This window comes from Liolophura sinensis, chromosome 1 (assembly GCF_032854445.1).
Source record: "Liolophura sinensis isolate JHLJ2023 chromosome 1, CUHK_Ljap_v2, whole genome shotgun sequence".
Classification (NCBI taxonomy): domain Eukaryota; kingdom Metazoa; phylum Mollusca; class Polyplacophora; order Chitonida; family Chitonidae; genus Liolophura; species Liolophura sinensis.
The window spans coordinates 84,264,518-84,291,164 of record NC_088295.1 but is presented as its reverse complement, the minus strand read 5'-3'; the positions used below and the strand labels follow the sequence as shown (position 1 = coordinate 84,291,164).

Here is a 26,647-nt window from a genome sequence, read left to right as displayed (position 1 = left end):
AATTAAACTGGAGACATTCTCTAGTTTTTTGATTAAATGATCCCATTATGGCATATTTTTTAGTTAAAAAGTAATTTTGACTTACATCTCTTACTTAGGTATCTTGTTTTTTTCGTGATGATCTTTGCCTATTTGTATGCTTATCTCCTCTAGGGTTGAATTAGTTTCCTAACCATATTAGCTGAATTTGAGCTAAACGTAAAATCGAACGATTCTATACTTATACACCAGGTGTCTGGGTTTTTCAGAATAGTTATATGATGTAAATTTGCCATGGTGTTGCCATTCTTGTTTATGGCTTTGTACTTCACTGAAACGTGTGCACGGATGATGGATTCTAAGCACAGATATTAATAGATACTGTAAGGGAAGCAGTATAGCTGGATTGTCTAGCGTACTGTTAATATCAGGTGGTCCTCATCATGTACTTCTGTGTAGTGCATGACGACTTTAAACGACTGATGAATGCTCCGGAAACAAGTGCATTCTGATGGTTTTGTGACTGTTTTATACTGACGGAGGTACTGTGTGGCATTTTCCAAAATATACTTAAATTAGCAGTACATTTCGTGTACCCTAGTTAAGTGAATGAACTATAGTTAAATAAAAGATAAGATGTCAAAAATCTAACCAACGAATAAATGTTATTAGAGAGAATACCACAATTTTGGGCGAGCTACTCACGTTATAGGCAGGATGTCAAATTTTTGACCGACGAATTGTGACAGACAAACGGAGCGATTTGTTGAGCTGCTTTTTGTAGCGTGAAATAACAAATTGAACAATTTGTCCATTTTTACGGCACAAACTTTCTATATTGATTCAAACAAGTTCTATTGATTTAATGTCGGACTTTGTGCGTTATTCTATCTCTTTAACTTTGATCCACCTCATAAAGCAGCGTCACCAAAACAGGGGCAGATAACTCTCAACGCCAAAGTTGCTGGCAAGTGAGACGCTATTTTTTTCCATTTCTTCTATGATTTTACGGTATATTGAAGACTGGCTGTAGAAATAAATTTTCCACTCGTTCGGTTCATGTATATTACAAATATTATCAATGGACACTATTTTAAATAAAACACCCCAGCGGTTACCTAACAAACCTTCTGGCCGAAAGCGAATGATGAAATGGCGGAAGACGAATTTGGACCCGCGAATTCATTCATCAATGGATTAGTAGTTTTTCCAAAGAACAGTAGGTATAGATTTTCAAATCTTTCTCCGCTGTCGAAACTTTAATAAAACTACATGAATGAGAACTGATCAGTTTTTAGCTCACTAATTCACACTCAGCAGGCAGTGAGTGGATTTGGCGTGAGATAATTATGGTAGAATAGAACTGTTGAAAACAACTGACGAGGAGGACTGATTTCTGTTTGAGTCAGTCAGTGGTTTCTCGCTTGTCATTGTAAGTCTGAACTGTACACTCAACCTCATATCCAAAAACCAGTCTGTTATATCTAACATTCACAATATTATGTTAACTGCGTCATAATAGAATATTGCTCGCTATCCGTTACGACAAAGACTTCATAAGTGGTACTTGTTGCTGCCTGTCTTGGTGCTCAGCACTGGCAGGTTAGATCAAGGTAACAGGACTGACTGGCCCTGTGTCAGTATAATATGATTAGGTGATTTGCTATGTCTGGTTTCTTCGGCATAATACTTTAGTGCCGGTAGAACTTTGGACGCATGGACTAACCCTGCCACAAGAAGATACAGTATATGTGCACAAACTTAATGACTCTTTGTCGTGATATGACTGAAAAATTTGCTAGGTACGACACAAGACCCCAAGCATACATGTATGCATTAATATCAGCTTCATCAGCAGAAGCATTTTGTTGAAATAACAGAATACATCTGCGCTATATGACATGATTGTATGTAGCAATAGCACAAACTATTCTGTCATCTCTTAAAAATCACGGTATTCCCTCTATTTTAAAAAATTCTACACTTGTTCACCAGTTGTATTTTCCATATAATGTTTTCCATTTCTCGTCATCTGTCTTTCACGTGATTCTGCACTTGCATTGCGACGTCATGCAAGACTGCTTTGATCACCAAGCGTGGATCAAAATCAACGTATTGCGACAAATATGCCCATCACAACAAATTTGCCTCAAAGTTACTAATAGTTAACAGACCCAATACCAAGATACCCAGACTTAAAACAACCCTCAGTGAATTTTCTTTCTTCCAACTAGCGCTTTACGATTGATATACGAATAATATAGATTTTCAGACTTAAAGTAGTGGCAGCTGTAAGTTTTCAGGAAATTCTTTTTCTGGACAAATAGAATAATCAACTGCCATTGCTCCCTCTTTACTGACAATAAAGCTACATCTATTTAGACGGCGTATCTTTCTTTGAGCTCCATTACCTGGGTAGAGATCTCGAGAGACACAAACCTTACCTAGTTAAAAGACAGGACCTTTCGCCAGATATAAACAGTCACGATTTTTATTTCTCATAGAAAAATAGCTTTTATTCAAAGTGCAAGATTAGTTTTCGAGCTACCAGTGAGAGAGACAACAGCATAAGAATCATTTATTTCAAATATATCTATATCTGCGTATGCATATAAGAAGACAGTTGTATACAGGTGTAGTTAGGAAATGTGCCTGAGTTCCGTTAGTTAGGTGACATTTCCGGCACACTCACATAAGTTTCTCATCAGTATATGAAAACGTTTCAAATATTTTGTGTAAGAGACAGTATAAAAAAAAACCAAACAGCAAATGTATTTGCGTTTTTATATCACAACAAGACATATGTGTATAAATTGATGATGATTTTGTGTAGCTTGTAAAACTGCCTACAAATTAAGGCTAGGTGGCATCCAGAAAAGTAAGATTTATGTGTCCGACCACTCCATTTGGACAGTCATTCAAAGTTGTCAGGGCATCCCACATATCTTTTGATCTGCATGGAAAACAAGTCCCTCTTCACAAGTGTACACTGTACAAGCGCCCAGACCACAGCGACAGTATTTCTGCGCATCCCCGACGTAACTAAACATTCCGGGTTGTGTCCACGGGCACCCTGAAACATAGAGTCACAGATTTATATAATCTGTCGATGGCACTTAAAAGGATGACATGCATTAAGAATTGCACCAACATACTTTGGAAAGCGAGAGTTGTTAAACAAACTGTTATTACAACTATGGTATATTCCGTTTCAGCTTCATGTCAATCATCTAACGGTGATGAAGAGCAGCACAAGCATACTGATCCCATATGGCATCGACTATTGTCTTTTTTATGAAAATTATTTCTTCAGTATGGTACCTTGGGTTTGACTTCTAACGGTGGGGGTAGTCATTGTAACCACTGGCGTTGATGTTGTATCGGACACGAGGGCAGTCATTGCCTCGATACAGGGTTTATAGCTGGCCTCGTCACAGCCTCCGGTTTGGGGATTGAACGCCGTGTTTGGGTCACATTCTAGCCTCTTTGGTGTCCACATGAAGCACAACACGTACATCAAGCAACTGACTGGATCTTCCTCAGTTCCATACTGGATAGCACACTCGTGAGCTGGAATACATTTGAAAGTGGTACAAGCAATGTGACAAATGCAAAACACATGTACGGTACCACGGGACTAACAAATCGGTTTGGAAGATTTGACTACATTGTTTATTTGAAATACGAGAAAACGCCAAATGCAGTTAAACACTGGGAGACACGGTTGGTGTGCATATTACATTTGGTAGAATTAAGAATGGACAAAAGAATGTTGGCTATAGCCAAAACGGAAAATCTAATTCAATCTTCTCTTCGGAATGAATCCTAACGAGTCACGCTCTCTTAAAACAGACCATCAGCCCAGGTACTCACGTCTTTCTGTTGGGATAGGCGTGTCTCTGTCGATCAAACATCCGTCCACGGAACACAGCTGTGTAGTGGGGTTAAAGCCGGTGCCGCCTGGGCAGGTCATGTGATACTCTTGTCCAAGCAGGCAAGTGTAGTACATCCGACAGTCTCTGACGTCAGTGATGTTAGCCAAGCCTCGGGGACAGACCACGGCTGTAATGAAACAAGATGTAAACTCTGGTAAAAACGATTTTTGTTTATTCTCACTTCATCAGTGTTTATCAAGCACTGGTCTCAACTATCACATTGCAATCTATCACACTGCAGTCAATACTCAGAATTTACTCGCTGTGCTTTTATATTTTGTAATTTGTCGTACTTTACTATATGATACAGGCCCAGATAAAAAACATTTCTGAGCATTTACTTTTAACACCTCACCAGTTTGACCAGTTAACACAGATTCCCTTCTAGCAATACAGACCAGTTCATTATTATCACGATGCTAATTATACAGCTTTTCATGGCATGGCAATGTTTCAGCCATAACCTGCCGATCACATCATTCTGATTTCATACACTATCTCCTTTCTGGTGTTTGGAGTGAACTACTTTCAAGAGGCGAATTCAATCACTCTGGTAACCAACGACGTATCCAAAAGCCAAAGGGATCCTCGATGACAATACACGTACGTGGCACTGTTAATTCAGTCGTAGTTTTCGCTTCAGTACTTGGCATCCGCGTTGTTGCTGGTTCCTTGTCAACAGGTGTCGACGTTTGCTGAGTTTCCTCAGTCGTCTTCATCTCATGAATCGGTGTTGAATTATCAGACAACGTCGTTGTGCTTTCATCCAGCGTTTGTGTGGCCATTGGAGTTTCGCTGACCTTGGCAGTAGCTTTTGATGTCTGCCGTGACATATAATCAGCTGTTCGTTGTGATTCCTCTGGTGTATTTTGTGCTGTGACAGGGGTATTTGCAGTTGTTGTACTGTGAGTCACTGCTTCAGTGTGTATTGTTTCAGAGGTTCTCTCAGTTTTCAGCGTACTGTCGAGTTCCACCGTAACTATCCTCGACATCGTCACATCAGGTGTCATATGTGTTTTGTCTGTAGATTCACGATTTACTGTTGTGCTTTGTGCGAGCTCTTCAGTTGCCTTATGAGCTGTACTTGAGGCTGGTGTGTCTCTCCGAGTCTGGGACTCAACTGGGGATTTTGTCTTCGATTCCTGCAGCCTTTTCGTATTCTGTTCTGTGGTGCTTGAGGTTAGCATCTCTTTTGCAGTTTCATGATCTAATTGTGTTTCTGTTGTCGATTGTTGAATTTTGTTCGTTGTATGTTGTGCGGTACTTGAGGTTTGTTTTTCATTTGTGGTTTGTTGATTTATTTGTGATGCCGTTGTCATTTGCTGAAATTTATCGGTGGTACGTTGTGGGGTAAGTGCGGCTTGTGTTTCTCTTGTCCTTTGCTCAACTTTGTCCGTATGTTGTAGAGTAGTTGCGGGTTGTGTTTGTTTTGTAGTTTCTTGGTTCAGTTGTGTGACTGTAGTGGTTTGCGCAAGTTCCTCTGTTGTCTGGAGAGTTGTACTTGTGGGAATTATTTCTGTCGTAGTTTCGTGCTTTAGCTGTGTTGCTGTTGTCTGTTGATGTTTATCTGTAATCTCTTGAGGATTCATTGTCTTTTGTGATACCTGAAGCCCTTCCGTAACCTGTTCAGTGGTTTCTGTTGTCGTTTGTTGAATTTTGTCCGTTGTATGCTGTGCGGTAATTGTGGATTGTGTTTTGTTTGTAGTTTGTTGATTTATTTGTGATGCCGTTGACATTTGCTGAAATTTATCGGTGGTACGTTGTGGGGTAAGTGCGGCTTGTGTTTCTCTTGTCCTTTGCTCAACTTTGTCCGTATGTTGTAGAGTAGTTGCGGTTTGTGTTTGTTTTGTAGTTTCTTGGTTCAGTTGTGTGACTGTAGTGGTTTGCGCAAGTTCCTCTGTTGTCTGGAGAGTTGTACTTGTGGGAATTATTTCTGTCGTAGTTTCGTGCTTTAGCTGTGTTGCTGTTGTCTGTTGATGTTTATCTGTAATCTCTTGAGGAGTCATTGTCTTTTGTGATACCTTTGTTGTTTGCGGTTCAGATTGAATATCTGTAGTAGATATTTTAGGTTCTCCTTTGTGATTGGAAGTAGTTAATGTAACTTGTGTTTCTTTTGTAGTTTGCCGGTATGCTGTGGTCGTATCCTGTACCATACTCGTTTCCTCTGTTGTCCGGAGGGGCGGTTGTGTCACCTTCGTGACATCTGGTGTCCCCTCAGTAGTTTCAAAATCAATTTTTGTACCTTGTGTCTTTTCTATGGCTGCTGTAGTTCCAGCTGTCGTGTCTACAGCGTTTGTAGACTGGGTCGTCCTTACGCTATCCTGCATGGTCGTGTCTACAGCACTCGTCGTGGAGGCTTCTTTAGCTATCATGGACTCAAGGCAACTTTCGAAATTTTGCCGTTCACATCGTTGAGTAGCCTGGTTATAAGCCAGTAGATTGCCGCATGCCACCGAATATGGTATACCGTAGTAACAAACATAGTATCGAGTACAATCAGAAGGATCAGGGTGTGCTTCACCAAAATCGGTACATCTGACGTCTGGAACAAGAAGAAAGTAAATCGTAAGCTTGTTTGTCAAGTACACACTTATGAATCGAGGTATGGATGGCTCGTATTTCCCCATCGTTTGTAGAATAACATATCTGCATGTCTTTATATCACATCATTCTACTTGACAACATTGCTGGCGATGTTGTCATCAAATATAAAATGGCCTGTATAATGAAATATCGTTCATCTGACTAAATATATGTGCATTTTTCCTTATTAAGTATTTTTACCTCGGACTAAGATATGTATTTATTATTATTATTATCATTACGGTTACAATTCGACATGAGATGAATTCTGGGAGTGACGTATGTATGCAAGCAAGTGTCCCTTACTTGGTGGTGGCGTGGTCGTCTTAACATCACAGCCTGAGGTTGTGCAGTCCCCCACTACCTCATCAAAGCCTTTAGTCTCATCACATGTGTAGGAATACATGCTTCCTAAGAAGCACAGGTAATAATTTCGACAGTTTTCTGGATCCGCAAAGAAGCCATTGCCAGGGCAGTTAAAAGCTGTAAACAAAGACTGAGAGCATTAGCATTGAAAGGGGTAATTAATGTCATAAACAGTCTTGTGATATTTAGATAAATTGCACTCAGATCAAACAACATGTACCATTCATTAATCAATGTAACAAAACACTGGCTGGTACTTCTTTATAACGTTAACGTGCTTGACATTAAACTGGGTTAGGGCCATAAAAACAATGTTTAAGATGTTTGCCACATACATGCACCACTAAGGTTTATTACTAGTACACCATATCGGATCAATACAAGCAGCTGTTGCAGTAGCCTAGATTTCCGCGTCGCCCAGCGGTCTACGCGCGTGAGTCTGATCGCGCTCAAAACGAGAATCGCGCGCTATGTCCGTCAGTATTCAACGCCCAATATCAGCAGAAACGTGGGCATTGTAGTTAAGGTAAACCGCATTCTCCAGTTAAGTCCTGTATAAATTGAAATAAATATTAGAGCAATAGAATTTATTGGAATTGCACACATTGAGCGTCAAATGACCCTTGGATCTGTAGGGGTGGAAAGGCTGTTTCTTTCCAAGTACACTCTAAAAACAAATATGTTAAATTAACAGAATGCTATGTTTTTTGAGTGATGAAATATTATTTTTTTTGCCTGAAAACATTATGTTGTATTTATGACAAACTTGTTCTGACATTTTAACAGAATCCTTTCACTGAGATAAGGGGTTATTGTGTTGTACATAGCATAATACTATGTTTCAGATACATAATATATTCAAGCATCACTCAGAAAACACAACATATTGTTAAAATTAGCGGATTAGGTTTTAGAGTGTTCCCCAAATCATCTGTTTCGTCGAACAGATATTCAAGGTAAGTTGTAATACAAATCATGGTATGAATATTCAAAGTAACCCGTATGAATACCACAAAAATAGCACTTCTAAAAACAGACATCAAGACTTACGTATGCAGAATCAGGGGAAGACTCTTAAAAACATAAATTTCATATAATGTTTTCGTGTTCTCAATTCTTCTCGACAGTGAGAAGCTCTGTCTGAAGTCCTTCATTGATATGACATCATCATTTATTTAGTTAGTTGGTATTTTTCGCCGTACTCAAGAATATTTTACTTATACCACGTCGGCCCTTTGAATAAGTGGTGACACTAATAATAATACAAAACATGCAGTATATGTTATATCCGGGTTACAACAAGTGCGACAGGTAAAGTTTGAACAGATCGGGTGTAAATTATAGTTGTTCTGTTTACACCTACCTGTACTGTAGGTCAAGCCTCTCCTAGAGCACGCTTGACAGAGCTGGCCAAAACATAACTATGTTAACATATTCTATATAGGGCCTCCGCTGGCCCAGTTGTGTGAAGAGGTGGCTTTTGCAGCCATAGACCACCAAGGTCACGTGTTCGAGTCCAGCCCCATTTGCGCTGTCTTTGTTACTTAGCGAGATATGATAGTTCTGTCCTGTCCCTGTTCTCTTTCACCCACATGTAATCTGACAGAGGTTACGGCCAAAAAGCAATCTTAACTGAATAATGTTTAATGAGGAATAAGCGATTTCACGGTATCGAGAGCGGATGACACACCCGGATATTCGTTTGTATAAACAACACCGCGTGCCCTTTAGGTAAAGCAGTGTAGTCTTCGTCTGAAATTAATTTGAATCTCTGTGAGACGTGAAACTTAACATAAAGTTAAACATGCAATAAGTTTCAAGTCAAACTTACAACCCTCCCCCCTCCCCCCCAAGAAACTAAAACTTAGCTGAATTCTTGGCTTTCGCCAGTCTGTAATGTTGGAGCGTAGGCACAAATCGCTATATGCCTTTATCTGTTCCCCTATGACCCATTCTGCGCACTAAAGCGCATTCGAAACTGCTGATTTATTCCCCTTTCTGCATATAACGTTGAATGTAAAGGCACCTAAAATGAGAGCTACATGCATCAAAGCATACCGATGGGGTGACAAAGTATGTATTTGCTACATGTATACATAACACTTCTCGATAAAATTCATTAACGCAAACGACAATAAAATCACGCAAAACAGGACAACACGGCATATGTAAGGAAAATAAGGAAACAGGTAAACACAATTTGATTTGCTGCCAACATGCTTGGCTCCCTGGTTTGAGTGAGAGGGCGACAACGCGGAGAAGTGGAATTCGTAGCTATGCTTGGGTTTTTACGCCAAGTGAAAATACGCCAATAAAATAGGTAATATAAAGTCAAAATATTCATTTAAATCCAGTCTTTGGTGTTCATTTTAGTATACAGTAAATGTGGAAGTTTAGTTCTTGGACGCCTATGGCGCCTCGTTTAAATTTAGATTCTTCCTTATTTACCATACTAAAATGAATATGAAAGGCTAAAAAATCATTACTTTTGAGTCAATGAATGACATATTTTGAATGTCATATATGGAGGACAAAGCAGAGCTCAAGCTTTTCAACTGATTAAAATTCACCCTGCTGTAAGAACAAAGAACAATTTCAACAAAGAGCCTTTTTCGCCTCACGTCCTTTACGTCTTGAGGTTTTGGAGAAGATGACAAAACTGAGCTGCAACTTTCACAAAGCATCCAAAATACATTTCTTCATAATTTGATTGAAACTGATGAAGCCATATGGGATGTAATTGAGATCCAAATGGTTCACGAAAAAAACTACGAAAAACTGATATATGAAACTTTGTAAATGTGCGCTTGTACCCTAGAAATATAAAATATACAATGTCATATAACAAACTAGTATATTATAAGAGGTATATGTAATGGTTTCATTTTGATATGTTAACACCAAAAACCCACCCCCCTCCCACCCGACAGTATGTGCACATGATTACAACATTATAATTTGACCGTCACATTATTCGAACCTGCTGAATGCTTAAGCAACTTTTTTCTGATTTCATTGAACAGTTACTCTTTATAAACATTTAAGCTTACAGAACTCTTAAATCACATTTAACTAGAAATAGACCGTGCAACGATTTCAGAATCTATGCGTCGAAACTGACATTCGTATACCAGCCATCATTCACAACGAACGTTCCAGGTCTATAACCGCAAGACCATGTCCTAAACGACGTTTAACACAAACCACAAAAGAACTGCGAAAGAACGAAATAAGGATGTAATCATGAAACGGTATAGACGGAATCAGAACACCCAAATTTGACTTGAATGACTGCAGCCAAGTTCGTTCCTTTCACGAAGTGGAATCACATTCTGTTCCCCACCCTTATTCCACTAGTTCCATTTTAGCACCTTGTCGGCATACCTGGTTGAATGTTGTCTCTTTGTCTATTTAGTTGGTGAAAGAGAACAGTCGGGTTGGTTAATTTCACTACAAACAAAACTCATGATTATTAACCATCCGCCTTTTGATGTACGAAGTACGCCTTTTGGCCCAAAGTTCCAAACATCATATTTCTTTGTGTACCAAGGACAGCTATTCATTAAAACAGACATTCGTATACCAGCAGTCGACCATATTACATGTTCCCGTTCAATACTCACAAGATAAATTAACAAAACAATGTTAAACGCAAACCATAAACGAACAGAGAAAGTAGGTAAAATAAGATATTAGGACGGATTCATACATAAGAAATCGATAGGTTTCAGTTCGATAGGTTGAAGGACACAAGGGATTAAATCAGTATCCCAGTATCCAAAATATCAGTGTACGATACAAGTTTATCAACATTTATGAAACGTTCATAAAACATCCACACACTAGAAACATTTGCTATTGTTACGCCAAAAACTCAAGCGCGTCTTACAATCGCTCATTATGCTCGGTAGCAGATCCAATTGGTCACGGTAGAAAATCGCTTAAATTCAGTAAAGATATTTTATTTAAAAAGGATATAATTTATCCATACCTGAATGTACAATTTTCGATGAAATACATGAAAGCAGGACAACTGTGAATGTGGACAGCATTTTCTATGGAGTATTGTTGGTACTGTAAAATGAAAAAAAAGCAAACATTCTACATTGTAAAATGTGCAAATAGAAATATTTCTTAACTAAAATACTGTAGATTACTAATGATTTGACTAAAACTAAACACTATCTCCCTATATCTGCCATTTTTTCACTCACCCGTCAGGCTGACCGTCGTGGTATATAAGGAACATATTCTTTCATTTTAAACCCAAATAAAAATAATATGGATAGTACTAATAAATATTAAACCTATAAGGTGTATATTATAATAGGAGCAAATGTTGCTGGCTTGCTGAAAAATAAGTGAGAGAAAATGTTGGAACTATTACTGAAACTTACCAAAGAGGACTACATGGAAATACGTATTGTTTGATGCCAACCAATGTGTTTTCTCACCAACAATCCGGGAAAATTGTGTTGGTCAAACCATGAACACACTTTATATGCTTTTGGGCGCGTCCATACAGCTCTCAGATTGTAATGATTGGCAAACACGATATATTCACATGGTAAACAGATAACAGTGTTGATTCCTGTGATCAAACATCCTCGTATATCCTCCTTCTCTTTCGTCTGAAACGATAGGCAAATAAAGTCTGCCATGGGAGGGGCACCCGTACAATAACATCAGTTCACACGTCAGCCAGAAACAGTGTGAGGACGTGCCCATTGCCGAGTTATCTGTGACTATTGTTCTCTACAAGCCTCAAACACGAAGCAATGATGGAAGTATTGTGTTCAAGGTTTAACGTATACTTCATTTCTGCTGTTCTAATCACACACTGTACCATTATAAAGACAAACCTTCATAGAATTTACACTATAAACCGATTTGACTTATAACGGTTATAACGGTTGTTGGCCAAGCCTTTAAGTGATAGGTTTAACATGCTACATGTAGGTGCCTTTTAAAGTGACCCTCATCTTCCACACACCATGTTGTTTTGTATTTCTGACTACAGCAAAGAGAAGTGAAAGTGTTATATGAGAGCAAAAAGAACTCGTTTTTAAAGAACCATTATATGGACATGATCGGTACAGCACAGCACGTATTCTATTTTGGTGAATGTTTAATCCAAAAAAATAACAACGATTCAATTAAGATCCAGTTACGTATTATAAATTCCAGAACACTTAAACCGCTGCAGTGATAAAACTGGTTATCACTGCCATCAACGTGAGAGAAACTCGTGCTGATTTCTGGAGTAAGATCAGGTCTCAGAAAGACTGAAATAAAAGATCAAAAGAATCTGTGTAAATGCAGGCACTACCTAATCTGATACATTCACTTTTATACACGCACCCTAAAAGGAGGGATTTCTGAGACGGGATCTGTTAGGTACCGTTACACAAATGAACAAAATTCTTCCGGGAACGTAACTACGCGTATATGCATTCTGAATGAAAGCGACAATGAATATGAGGACATGATAGACAGTTAAGCGAGCTCTGCATGTACCACAAAAAAATTCACAAATATGTCCTGGTCCATCTTTGTGGATATTTTTTTTAGTTAAAAAGCAAGATCTAAGCTCTCTGCATAAGTCTTAATTATGGATGTACCTCCCATTTCTTTAAAAGTATAAATATTTTTATTTATTTGATTGGTGTTTTACGCCGTACCTAAGAATATTTCACTTATACGACGGTGGCCAGAAACTTGGTTGGAGAAAAATCGGCCGGTTGATCTCAGAGGGACAATCCGATAGTTACTCACAGACCTTCCCCTATACGACCGGGGAAGATACCGCTATGAGTGGAACGAACTCACAGTTATCACATTGGTGAGACCCTCTTGAGTCATTGTGCTGCGCTAGCACGCTAACCACTCGGCCAAGCAGGCCCTATACAAAGCTATAAAACGATGGCATTTTCATTAATTTGCAATATGTTAGTTTATTCGAACTACTGGGCATATTTTACACTGGTTATTAATATAACAGAGTGTTAAACGAAATACTTGCAATGTGAAACGCATAGTTTTGTGCAGTGATATGTGGTATTTCTGAGTGTTTTGTAGTAGAGTAGCTTGTGCACCGGCTCACTTACAAGTCATCTATCACCCAGCTGTCATAACGGTACAGAGTTCACGCTGACTCATCACGAGTTTTCTTGTTTTTGTGACAAGGATTTTTCCATCCAGCGAGTTAATAACTTCAAATACTTTTGATACGCAGCTACAGGAATTACCTGCTTTAGGCGGAAAAGTATATGAGATGCTTGTTAGAATATTGACAACTTTAACATATTTTACCACATCCTACTGGGTTATTGGTAATGTTACCCGGAGTCAACGGGCTAAGGACGTCGAAACGTTTACAATCATATAGTCTGCTTAAAGAACTACTGGCACTAAGTCGTATTTACCAATATAGATATTTGAGAAAGGCAGATCATACACGGATATTATCTTCCTCGTCTAGGATTCATATAACTCCAAGAAGCGTTATGTCAGACTTAAAATGTAACCGTGGGTCATACTTTCCTTTTTTGGCTGCATTTCAAGCGTTGGACGTAGTATCATCCAAAACAGATACGCGGTACAGGGCTTTATATTAGAGATTTAAGGATGAATCGATCACTCTTAATGATCGTGATAAATTGTTTGAAACAAAATGCTAAATGAGATAAATATATATGTGTCAGCAAATATGTTTGATCAACAATATGCCTCATGACTGGACATTTTTCTTTTTTTTTTTTCTAATATTCCAGATAGGGAACCTCAAACGCACAAACAGCGAACACTTGTTGAGATTTACAGATAATACCTAGCAAAGACATAAATACCTCACTGGGTGTAACCCGGAAAAGTTCTGGCCACTTGTAGCTGTGGATCTCTACACATATGACGCGGTGAACTTGGACTTGGGCGTGACCTGTTTGTTTAAAATATCTGCGCGCGTGTGTTACGGACCTTAGGTATTGGGTTACTTCATTTACCTGAGTACTAGGTGAGAAAATAAGGTCATAAAATCCCACCAAGAATTACAAAAATGTGCATCTTTACTGTTAGAGCAGACCTGAATTCCGGTTAATCACCGGTTCAGCGGGAACAGCTGTACCTGACGGTGTAATAAGTACACAATTTACAATCTGCTTTGAATTTTATTATTGTATATGACCAGACAACAAATATCTGTATGTACTCGACCTGTATGGCCAGGCGGTTAGAGCGTTCACTACTTAAGGTGTCGGTGAAGACCAGGGTTCAATACCCAGTTCGATCTGGCTTAAGATTTCCTGAGTGTAAGTGTAAATGAATGAGTCAGTGTACCCTGCTACTGGATGAAGCACCACGCTTGTTATGTTCTGAATGGAGTTATAGAAAAGCAACTATTGGCACTTTACCACTGTCATGTCGAGACGAAAAAAGTGATGAATGCGACATTAAATACCTGAATACCTTATCAAATTACATAAATATGAATGAAAAACAACTTTCATACACACCTATTAAGTCAATAACTTTATTAATTTACATTAAGTTTATTATAGACTTTAGTGGCTACGCCGGTACTCAAATGCTAAAGTCCGTACCACTATTAAGCGTTGTACATTCCAACTGTAATTCTAACTTAAGTAAATAAAATACTGTCTAGCTAATCAGGAAAATAATAAATGACAAAAGCGGGAATGTTCTTGGTCCCCAAATTTTTGCGTTAAGATACATTCCTTTTATATTAACAATTCACCACTATGAGGCCTGCAGCGTGTTTTAATGCATTATTTAACTTTTCGAGAATGGAGAAAATACGTAGTATTATTATTTGCACGCATGTACAACTTCAGAAGAAAAATACTCGATAAATGGATTTACCAACAATGCCAGAAACTGTTTTTCCCTCATGCAGTTTTTCACTCTCAGTAAAGCAACTTGATATTAACAACAACAGCAATAACAATATTCATTACATGACGATAAATTTGTTTGTCCTCAGAGAATTGAATCTACGCTATCAAGAGAGAGCCTCAAACAAAAGATTACAAATGCACTGGCGTACAATCAAAACAGTAAGTATGTTGTTATTTGGGTGAGTACGTACATTCATTCTAGGCCCACAACTTTCAAATTTGGAGACATACTATAAGCTCATTCACGGTAACATTATCTGTTGAATACGATAACAGGCTCTATTATGAATAAACGGACTAAAACCAAGGCTTGTCTACTGCTGATTTGGAATTCTTCGCTTAAATAATAGCATTATACGAAATTTCTGAAGGGGAAATCAGTATGTTACTTTACATTAGGAATTATCGTACTTACATTAGCGATGCGCCCGGTCGAGGGAATACCTGTTGTTCACTGCAAAGAGTGGGGCGTAAACTGTACAGTTCTGCAGCTTGAGAGCTTTTCATATGTCATTATTTGAAAAAACTTACTATGGACGCTCGAACAACGAACTCTGACAACTCACTTAAAAGAAGACATAAAATGAGTTGATGTGTCAGATTTGCAGCACGGCATGTACACGTTACATAGCCCATAACCCGGTTAGCTATAACTGCCTTGGCTGCTATTCTTAGCTGCTATTATTATGCGTCCATAATGACTATATATAGACCAGGGTTACAATCGTGGATGTAAAAAAAAACAATTCGAGAAGGAAAGAACAAGTCCAGGTATATGATGGATTGTCTCAGCTTCCGATAGGCACAGACTTCCATATACCCTTTTTTTATATAGCTTTAGATTTACAAATTCGTCATTGTGTGGGGTTCACCATATTTGCAAGGCTGATATATGGGAACTTCCAACTTTATCTTGTTTTACTCAACTTCCACTTACTCAGTACCTCATCTCCAGACATTCCTATGTTTATACGTGTAGAAAACCAGGATCATGCATGCCCTAGTCCCTTAGGATAATAGCTCACCGCGTATATTTCAACCATTTAATGCAGGTTTTTATGTGTTGCCTTAGAAACTATTGGGTGAGCATGACAATAATAGTAATTAGTCTGCATGTTTAAAAATCTCAAATTTGAAAAAATTTAATTTAAAAAATCAGAAGTCATGAGCGAAATTAAGCTAAATATATATACTCCAAATATATTGTCCACGAATGCCATACAAATTATCAAAGACAGCTGCTCTGTAGTACTACTCGCGGCCCATCAGCTTGTCAGTCAGGTTCTATACTCACGAGACGTGCACTTTTTGTTCATCTAAATCTAACTTGTCGCAAGAATCGTGACGCACGAATATGCATTTTCAGATGTTACAGGAAAGCAGAGACAGCTCTGGTTGAGTAATGATGTCGTCCAGGCTTCTTACCCACACAGGTTTACCCCTTCTCGGTGACTTAAGGTCTGGTATATAAAATAATAAACAAATAAATATGTTAATGTTTAAGCAAATTCAAGGTGGGGGCAGATTCTGGAAGAATCTGCAATTTATCACAATCTCCATCCTACATTCGGTTCATAGAAAGTTTCCCGAATATTTGGCACGATTAAAATAAAATGAGTATTTCTAATTGAATAAAGAAGGACATACAAGCTGAGGAAGCGTTATTTTAATCCTCCACTTTTCGACGTATAGTAACTACAAAAGTAAAATTTACCTCCTTTGCTGTGAGTGTCTGTGTCTGGAAGTGTGAGAGAATTATTAGCTGTTTAAACTTGCTGCATAAGAAATGTGTGCTAGTTCTGTAATGACGTAAAACAAATTTTGTCGTTTTGTGAAAAAAGCTGTGTTAACAGACCTTTATTAGACAGTTCATCACCTCATCGCCTGGCTGCTTGGCTCCAGAACTGCTTATACGATTGCATTGGATATTGAGATGCATGCGCAAGACTACAGGGGGGGGGGGGTATTTTATTCAAATCGATCGAAAAGTGTGAAAGATTGCTATTAGTCCGTTTAAGTCATGTGATCACTTAGATGTAGTTTTGAATAAACAAGATAGCAGTTACATGTAGTCTGGTTTTGGAGACAAATCTGGTTTATTTGTTTTATGTGCGTTTCTGCTACTTTCAGTGGCTACGAGTGATAGTTTTGTCGTAAAAGGCGTTTAGAAACCTATATTTTTACTCATGAAATTATGGATAGCTCACCCAAGTGGCCTAAGCGCGCTTACGTCATTGTCCCCAACGCAAGTTCTTTTATATCCAAAATGTTTATCATTGGCTTTAACTGTATTCCCAACCCAAATACAACATGTCTTACAGCAGATGTGTGGACTGCTGTACGGAGTTCGACGTAAGATAACTGGCAGCTGAGGAACTGTAGCCATACATGTAATGTGTATATAGGCAACTTAGTATGTATCTGGCTATCTGTCTTAGCACACCAACGACAATGTGCTGTTTAACGACTGTCTCATTGTCATGGTGTGAAACAAATATTCTCTTCATGCAGAGGGCCGTAACTTCCGCTTACCATCTCTGCTGATAGAGCTAACATATCTGACATACATTGATAATTCACACAATCCAGAATAAAAAGTGGAAACGACGGCACCGTGGTAAACTTACTGTGACTGAACGGAACGGGAAAGTGAAAACAGGTTAAATTGTACCAACTTCATTAGCGATAGAGGTTGCCTCTGTGTACGTTATGTAACTATTTATTGAAGACACACCTCCACTTCGACAAACCATAGAATGGATAGAAATTTGTTCCCTAGCACGTACTAAAACCTTTTGTACCGACTGCTTAACACTAGACGATTTCTCGAGACATAGTGCTGGTGGTGAGGGATAGTAGAAAGTTGATTGTTACAAATCATCTAAGGAAAACGAAAACGTGCCACACCTTTTGCCGTTAAACTCGCGTTACCACACAAAGGTCATATGGATGCTTTGCCTATCAGCTAAAAAGTTATTAATTTATCTCGTAGTAGTTTAATTACTTTAATCACCGCCCCCCTCCTCCACCCCTCTCCCCGGACATCAGATTCAAGCTGATACATTTATTGTAGAAACGATCGTTGATTGAATATTGTATTAATGATATAACCTTACTTATAACTAGTTATGCGAGAATTAACCTCATCTGATTAAACATAGCTATAGCGTCATTATCATGATTATTAAGACCTTACATTGCATGGGTTCTGCAATCAAATCTGTGCCATATATATATATATATATATATATATATATATATATATATATATATATATATATATATATATATATATATATATATATATATATATATATATATATATTCCTCCCACCATAATGCTGGCCGCCGTCCTATAAGTGAAATATTCTTGAGTACGGCGTAAAACAGCAATCAAATAATTAAATATATATAGCTTGATTGAAACGTTTATGCTGTTAGTCATCGCGTTATTGCCAGTTTTAAAATCTGTGTATTCCTCTTTTACGTTTATGATTGTATATAGTTTATTGATTTATTTCTTGTGGTTGCTAAAAGTTATGTGTTATGCACCTCCATGGCACGATATTAAACTCCTATTAATAAATTTCATGTGAGCTACTGTTGTCTTACACACATATAAAACGTATCCTTTGCAATAAGAAAATTTGTGTGAACAATGTTAAAATAATTGTCACTCACATTCTTTGCAATTCTGATTAACTCTGAGTTAAAATTGAAAATACGATTTTGGTGCCTATTTTGGGACCATAAACATTACAATTTTGACAGCCTCATAAATTTTACCTTAAGAAAAACCTTATAATATAGGCAGACATGTCTTTACATTCCTGGACCACTATTCTCAAAATAAGAGAAGACAGGATATATCTTAAACTGTTTTTGGCTACATTAATTTAGTCAGGAATCTAGTCTAGAAATACACAGTGGCGTTAACTGGAGTCAACAAATGTTTCACACGTGAAGATATACCGTTTATAGGCGGAACAAAGTGATAAATAACCATGATCTCTATGTATAGATTCCAAATATGTATGGAAAATTGCTCAATGAGATGACTCTTTGTTAGGCTTTACTCAGGTCTCTTATGCAAATGTATATGAGGAATGCATCTTTCATCCAGGTAACAGTGGAACCTTTGCTTTGAACTTTTTACTAAAAACGAAGGATTACGTGGATCAAATACATACCCGGAAAAACCTTGGGTTCTAATTATAAGATGTCACTCTGTTATTCAAACATGGTTCTACATATCTGTCTACGGCAATACTGGGTTATACTAACCGTGTGTGAACACACACACTCGCCTCTTTTCTGTCCACAGTTACAAAAGGGTTTTAAAAGATTCACTCGATTAAGCAATTATATAACGTCACAGCTTGTTGCTTTTAAAAGGCGTGTGTGTTGTCACTCAATCGAACACCACAGCTTATATGTAACAATATCTAACGAGATGAGACGTAAAAAATATGGGGGGGGGGGGGAAGTGACGCTGTGGACCTCAGCCGTTCAGGAAAAGGGAGATTACACATTCGTCGTCAACAAAAGTGGACATTCCGTGTCAATAATGTTCGTTTAACACAAACCACCTAAGAAGACCTAAGAAAGTATATAAACTACAAAATTAGCACGGAGGCATGCAGACACAACCGTTTTCAGTCATGTTGGAAAGGCGCAAGGAATGCTCTAGGCGAATAAAGGAAATCAGTATACAAATCTTGTACCATGTAAGCTAGTAAGCTGTTGATAATCAAAACATGTACCTCCGCTACTCTTTGACTGCAACTGTTATATCCAACCTTTACTGACAAGAGATATACTCATTGTAAAACTTAAGAAACTTAAAAGCGTTTAATGGAATAACCTGACACACCAGTTTTTGCTGTAATAACTTGTTACGTTAATTGAAATTGCCACATAACACACAAAATCCAACAAATGCTGGAAGGCCAAGTAGCTATACGCCATATGCAGGACCGGTATTTTGCTATCCAATTAAATATAATTTACAGTGTCATAATGGAGACTTAGAATTTCGTCCAAAAAAAAGTATGACTCGGCTAGCCGAGATTGCCATCTTTAACTAAACGACCTGCACTTTCTCATACTGTTGTGTGGGTTAAGGTTAACATTAGGAATTAATTACTGGTGGATTTTAAACCTTGAATCCATGATGTGTTTTTTAATTTATTTCACTACTACTTGCCAGTACTCTTCTCTATATCAAGCAGATATTTGAATTGCTATTGTAACTTTTCTTACCTTGTGTACAATTGCTCCTTAACAGTACATTAATAATATACATGAAGAACGTAGAAAGAGAAAATTCTTATGGCCAATTATTGTGAATTCTGTGAAATACTGTAAAAGTTTATTTATTTATTTATTTGACTGGTATTTTACACCACGACCATCCGCAAGTTGCTGGATACGGAAATGTTCTAGTATGTAAGTATTCTCACTTATGTACTTTGACAATGATCTAGTCAAACTCGCGCTGAAAATTTGCAGAATGCCATGGCTCTTTGACTGTATATGCACCATGTTTTATCCGATAAGTGAAAAGCATTTCAAAGACACCAGATGATAATACATCGATAAAACGTGAGTGTTTGATACACGTTGCGTTTATTTTACACGTTCAGTTATTTTGAAACTATACAGATCAATTGTTTTTTAAGGAGATCAGTCTTTTCCTAACCGCAAAGTATGTGAGGAGTGTCCACTTTTGTTAGGAAATGATCACGATAACACGAAAAACAACATTTACGGTCATTTCTAAGGCATAAAACAAAGGGAGCACTCAAGGAGGGCATTCGGCTTCCTGTAAATTAGACAGTATTTGTCCCGAGCACTGAGGGAACGGTTATGACGTTAAAACATTAGGAAAACACCAGCGCACCTGTTCCGTAAAGAAAAACAGGAGTTTTTATTTGAAGACCTACCCACCCTTTTTGTTACCACGAATGCAGACTTTATAATAGTGCTTTTAGTGAGTATTTCAGTATCCAGACTGGCCGGCACGTTCACACAGGTAAGCTTTGTCTCTGTAAGCTGCACGTGGAAACGTTTTAACATGTTTTAGTGATCTCAAAGAAAAATAATAACTTAATGTTTTGCACATTTTTATGCAATGATCATGTGGGACAAGTAGATGCGTATATCGTATAAATAGCATCATTACAGATGCTAAAATTTTGGTCTGTATTAATGACCTTTTACACAGAACTATGTCTTCGCGGGGTGATATTGCTAAAGTATTGCGGATCGGACGTTAAGTCGAAAATCATTCAATCACTAAAGGGTTTGCGGAAAAAACAGTTTCCATGATTAATGGCAAAATGGGTTAAACTGTTATTTATTTATTTGATTGGTGTTTCACGACGTACCCAAAATAATTTCACTTATACGATGGCGGCAAACATTATGGCGGGAGCAAATCATGCGCAGGTTGCTGGCAGACTTTCCAATCTCACGAATGCAGAGGAAGCCAGCATGAGCTAGACTTGAACTCACATCGACCGCATGGGTAAGAGGCCGCTTGGCCTGAAACTGCTATAGTTTGGTGGAAGGATTGTTATAACAGATCATATTGTAATCAGAATACTGCCAGGATACAGAGGCTCCTTATTACGCTAACCATATCTAGACATCAAAATCTAAATGTCTACTGGTTTAATCTTTACTTCTTCCTCTCCAGAAACTCGCTGCTTGAAGCAATCAACATGGGTGTGTGGAAAAGTCTTGTTGTAACCGTTCTTTTCATGGTGACTTCAAACGGTGAGATTTTAATGTTAATGAACTTAAAGAAGCGCATTCTCTTTACTGATTGTATGTACATATTTGTTATATCGATATAGACTGGAAGAAATTACATTTGATTTACAAAAATGATGAGCATATCAGTTATAGATCTACGTGTGCGCACGTAATTGCCCATACGTCTATATTTTGTAATTCAAAATGTTATGAGTAAAACACTACTGCTGAACAGTGATTAAGCAGTCCAGACAGGATCATCGCTGTCTAATGGTGATATGTAAAAATCGGAGTCATTTAATCCACTTTTAGATAAAAAAGAGAAGTGTCTCCGATATGTTGTATATAGAAAATATAACATAATGGCAATATTGAGTATGTATGTATGTATGTATGTATGTATGTATGTATGTATGTATGTATGTATGTATGTATGTATGTATGTATGTATGTATGTATGTATGTATGTATGTATGTATGTATGTATGTATGCATGCTTATGGTTTAACGTCGTGCTTAACAATGTTTCATTCGTATAACGACGAGTAGTCATTATGTGTATGTACATGTACTCTGTCTTGTGGAGTCTATACCGTCAAAGTGCTGCCGTCACTGAAGTATCATGCCGAAGACACCAGACATGACACCACCCAGTCACATTATACTGACACCAGGCCAAGCAGTCAGGTTTCCCTACTCTAGCCTCTCAGTGTTGAGCGCCAAGTGAAGCAGCATCAAGTACCATTTATAAAGTCTGTGGTATGACCCGACGCGGGGGTCTCCCGACGTCGAGTCGGAGGCCACGGAAGCGGTCCTGATATTAAGTGGTTGAATTCTAACTTTTTGTGACGTATTACGTGAGGGATAATTTTTCAAAGTCGTATTAAAATCAGCCAATCAGTAATTTAAATAAACCAATCACTCAGTGAAGCAATAACTCAGTGAATCCATCATTCAAAGAACTAATCACAGAGTGAACCAATCAATTAGTCTGCTAATTAGCCAGTGAATCCCTCGATCAGTCAATTTTGAGACAGTAAGCGAAAAATTGTCAGTCGTTATTCATATTTACATTCCTTTGGCGACAGCACAAGTTACCTGTCCTTATAGAGGCGCTTACATCCCACACCCCACAAACTGTAAGGCTTACTACACCTGTAACTATCAACCTGTGTACCAAGAATGCGGAGACATGCTGGTATTTAATCCAGCATACAAGGTTTGTGATTGGCCAGCCAACGTGCCCGGATGTGAAGGATACTACACCACTAACAACAACAACAACAACGAAGGTAAGAAAAATCAAATGACTGTTACTACTGTATAAGCTAAAAGTCTAATACCATCAGTAAACAGCTTTATTGAATGACTACGCCACGGAGGGATGTTTGTACGTTTTTCGAGGTACTGAAGAGAAAGAAGACAAAGTATCGAAATCAGCATTTTTCGATTTATTTCCTAGAGGCTGTTTATGTCTTGGGTTTAGTGAAATGTAATGTTGTTAGGTGTGGATTATGGGGATATATACCATGTACATGTATTTGCTGATGGGTCATTGGAAATCAGGTACAGGTGGACTGTTTCCACAAACTGACATAAGTGCACGGGTGAGAATTACCGGTACGAAAAGTTGTACATTTGATTTTATTTCCAATAAACTCTTTGAAAGATTACTTTTTATGAGTCAGATTAAAATTGCACTTTAAGTGTTGTCTAAATGTTAAAAGCTAGAATGAAGTAATAGAATGGAAAAACCGGTGGACTGACCGACATAAGGTTAGAGTTGCTTAGTTACAGCTAAGACCACATTTTGTGCTTTCGATGCTTCAGGTTGTCCAGGAACAGGGATAGAATACCACGCGGACCCAGATGACTGTTACCGTTATTTTAAATGTGAGAACGGGGTAAAATATCATCTACGGTGTGGGCTCTCTTTTGCGTGGGATGATTCAATAAAAGGATGTAACAACCCAGCGGAAGTTGCCAGCTGTAACACTGAGGCGTCAACACAGAGACCTGGTGAGCCAATTCCTGGTGAGTTTACCACATACGTTTTCTTTTTTTTTTTTCAAAAGAATATGAAGCGCTCCATAAAACGTCAGGTGGTACGATAATGCACAACTAAGCTGACGCAAAACCTTAATTAAATGAAGTCTCCGCATTAAGTCGGGAAGTATTTCATCCCCAGATGATAAATATAAGATCACAAAAGATATAGAGACAGGATGAGACTACTATTATGTACAAGGTCGTTTCTCCTTCTGGATATTATCATTGCAGGCAAATAGCAAACGTGAGGTAAGTAATCCATCTTGCTCCAAGATCCGTTTTGTTGTCGGATGTAGTCACGAAAACCTCCTATTGCTTCGCGTCACCCAATTGAGAGGTCAACCGGCAAGGTCACTCGATCCCGTACAATCATCACGTGACTCAGAATCATAAAACGATTGGCTATGCCTTCGTTGTCGCCATGATGTGACTGCTTCGTGTAACTCACTTTCCTTTTCCCTTGCTGATATTTGTCGTTCACTTTTGTTCCAGTTACAATTCGAAGGGTGCTTTGAAGCCAGGATTGAAACTTTTTATTGGTGACTTTCAAATATGCTGCCCTATTATTGCTTGCAATAATGCGACAGCGACTAATAACTGCATGACTCTATAGGAGTTCTCGCCAGAATACGATTGCAACATCTTGTAACAGGCGAATTAAAACATTTCCATTGCAACAACAACGTGTTAATCAATGAAGTCAATGAGCTCTGACTACCTCTCTGTAGCATGGCATATACGCTCCATACTCCTTACAGTACAGACTCGTTTCCGTTGCTTTACATCACTGCCACCAATACACCACTGACGCGTTTCACCTGCTGTCACCAACGTTGCCTTGTTTTAGGCTTAGCCTAATCTAACCTTGTTTTGCATACTTTGAATGAAAGGAAATTCTCATGTATAAAGTAATAAAGGTTGTTTTATTTTTTCTGACAACACATAGATGTGTAATTCCTGCCTCATTCCCGCATTCCCAATCACATCTGAGTTGTTCAAAGTTTCTGTAAAAATATATTTTTAGTCGCCCCTCTAACATAAAGCGATCATAAGGAGTTTGCTCTAGTGCCGAAACTAATACATCAGTCAGAATCCTCCTACCTCATCCTTTTGATCACTGATTGGATGTGATGTATAATTGGCTACCAAAGCGTTTGCTGATCGTCCTATAACGCGACACATATACATGTATGTATGAACTCAACAAAACCAAGTCGACTGTTTGTGTAAGAATATTTGTCACGACGTCTATATTTATCTCGACATGCCCGATGAGTTATCCGCTGTTTTAAATACGTATTAAAAATGATCGTTTTGAAAAGTGATATCCTCGCAAATGATATAAGAATAAACGTGATTTATTGCATTAATAAAGGAGTGAAGAATTTACCTGGGTCTTCTGTAATATTGGATATTAAAACTTAGATTAAACATTCAAAGCCAGTTTTTGCCCCGTTGTATTTCAGGCTACGTCAACTGCTCCATCAGTACCTACCACGGCGACTTATCGAACTGCCAGAAATATTACAGATGTGAAGGAAGTAACGTTTACCACCTGGAATGTCCCTCTGGCTTCATATATGACCTCGCTAACGAAAACTGCGGTGATCCCAAAAATATAGCTCTTTCGTGGTTGTATTGTAACAATGCCACGACAACAACTTCAACATCGACGACCACATCTACAACAACCACCGTAGCTCCAAGTGAGTCAGATAAAAACAACAAACCCCAAATTATACTTATGAAAACATTTGCCAAGGGAAGAGATGCAAAGTTAAAGCTATCATTTAAACCAAACATACATTATTTGTTGTGGTGTGGAAGAAACAATTCTTAAATGCAGATAATGTCGAAATTTAGAGGTACCTCACAGTAGTTTAGTTTATTTCAGAATGAGAATTAATTTCCGTCCCTGTGGTTGGATAATTACACTGAACGTCCAGCACATATATCTACATCCTGTGATAGTATCAACAAAGATAATTCTTCTACATGGAAGAAAGCTGTCGTTCTGTACATACTTATAACTGGAAATATAATTTACTGAAATACTTTACTTTATTAAGCAACGGAGGCCGAGAGAGTGACAGTTTGTTACCAAGCAACGACTCCAGCACCTGTGTGCTCAGCCACTCCACCCATTCTGGGCCAGCCCGTTACCATGGTAACACCAGAAACAATTTGCGTGACCGTCAGTTCACCGGTGAAGAGACAAGTCGAAGAGTTTATACCAGGTGGGAAGTTTTTCACGATACAATGTATCAGATATTTGTATGGGATTAAACATATATCGTTCTTATTATCGGAATAGCAGAATTTCCCATAAACCTGTTACACACAAGATTGATAAAAATGCGGAGTTGTAACATAAATTCAAAGCGTATATCAAAAGAAATTATATTTCGTCTTTGTGCATCGCGCTGAGCAAGGTATTTAATCTTTCAGACTTTGAATGTCCGAGAAATGGCAGATTCCCAGACGAGGAAGGTGAGGGTACTACGTATATTTCCTGTCTAAACGGTAAACCCATGAGGAATTTGTGCCGTCACGAAAAAGTCTTCAACCCGAAGCTCGGCCGATGTAGTCGTATTGTCATGAACGAAGGAACTGACCAAGCGACAGACCAACGCGTGGCTCAGTTCACAGTGTAACTGACCCTTCGAATAAACCCATAGTGCTGCTGTGCCACACCTCAGATTCTGTGGTCTGTTTTTGCTTACGTGTATACAAAAAGATTAACGATTAAAAACACGCACGCTTTAAGAAACGACATGCATAAACACAGTTTCACCCAGACATATTTTAATAATAACAGTAATATTATCTATGCTTTTTATTTATGTTCAGAATTTAAATGTACAATGTTTTAAATGAAGAATGATCCAATGCCAACGAACTGTAAACCACAACCATATAATGTAAATGGTATAAATTGGTCAGATCATATCTGATCAAGTTTAGGTTCCAAACATCAGTGTGCTGGAACGGCATATTATACAGTGTATGTCTCTTTCTGGCATAATCACACATGGCTTCAAATGGCAAATTGTCTGTTCTCTC

The 26,647-nt window shown here is 38.2% G+C and overlaps 2 protein-coding genes across 3 annotated transcripts; one reads left to right on the top strand and one right to left on the bottom strand.

The window, feature by feature from the left end:
* Positions 1-2,454: 2,454 nt before the first annotated feature.
* LOC135461874 (chitin-binding domain protein cbd-1-like) lies at positions 2,455-11,381 on the bottom strand. 2 transcript variants are annotated; one of them, XM_064739144.1, is made up of 7 exons: positions 11,261-11,381; positions 10,855-10,937; positions 6,804-6,980; positions 6,157-6,456; positions 3,853-4,041; positions 3,301-3,549; positions 2,455-3,052 (listed from the first exon to the last, which is right to left on the bottom strand). In XM_064739144.1, exons 2-7 carry the CDS (start codon positions 10,913-10,915, stop codon positions 2,907-2,909), a joined length of 1,122 nt encoding a protein of 373 aa, XP_064595214.1. In that variant the 5' UTR covers positions 10,916-10,937; positions 11,261-11,381; the 3' UTR covers positions 2,455-2,906. The 2 variants fall into 2 exon arrangements, with proteins under 2 accessions (XP_064595214.1, XP_064595213.1); XM_064739143.1 differs by having other exon boundaries at positions 4,522-6,456; positions 11,261-11,376.
* Positions 11,382-20,818: 9,437 nt separating this feature from the next.
* Positions 20,819-26,282, top strand: LOC135461875 (uncharacterized). The gene is made up of 7 exons (XM_064739145.1): positions 20,819-20,825; positions 21,477-21,556; positions 22,624-22,827; positions 23,366-23,569; positions 25,051-25,290; positions 25,654-25,821; positions 26,033-26,282. Exons 2-7 carry the CDS (start codon positions 21,502-21,504, stop codon positions 26,236-26,238), a joined length of 1,077 nt encoding a protein of 358 aa, XP_064595215.1. The 5' UTR covers positions 20,819-20,825; positions 21,477-21,501; the 3' UTR covers positions 26,239-26,282.
* The last annotated feature ends 365 nt before the right edge of the window (positions 26,283-26,647 follow it).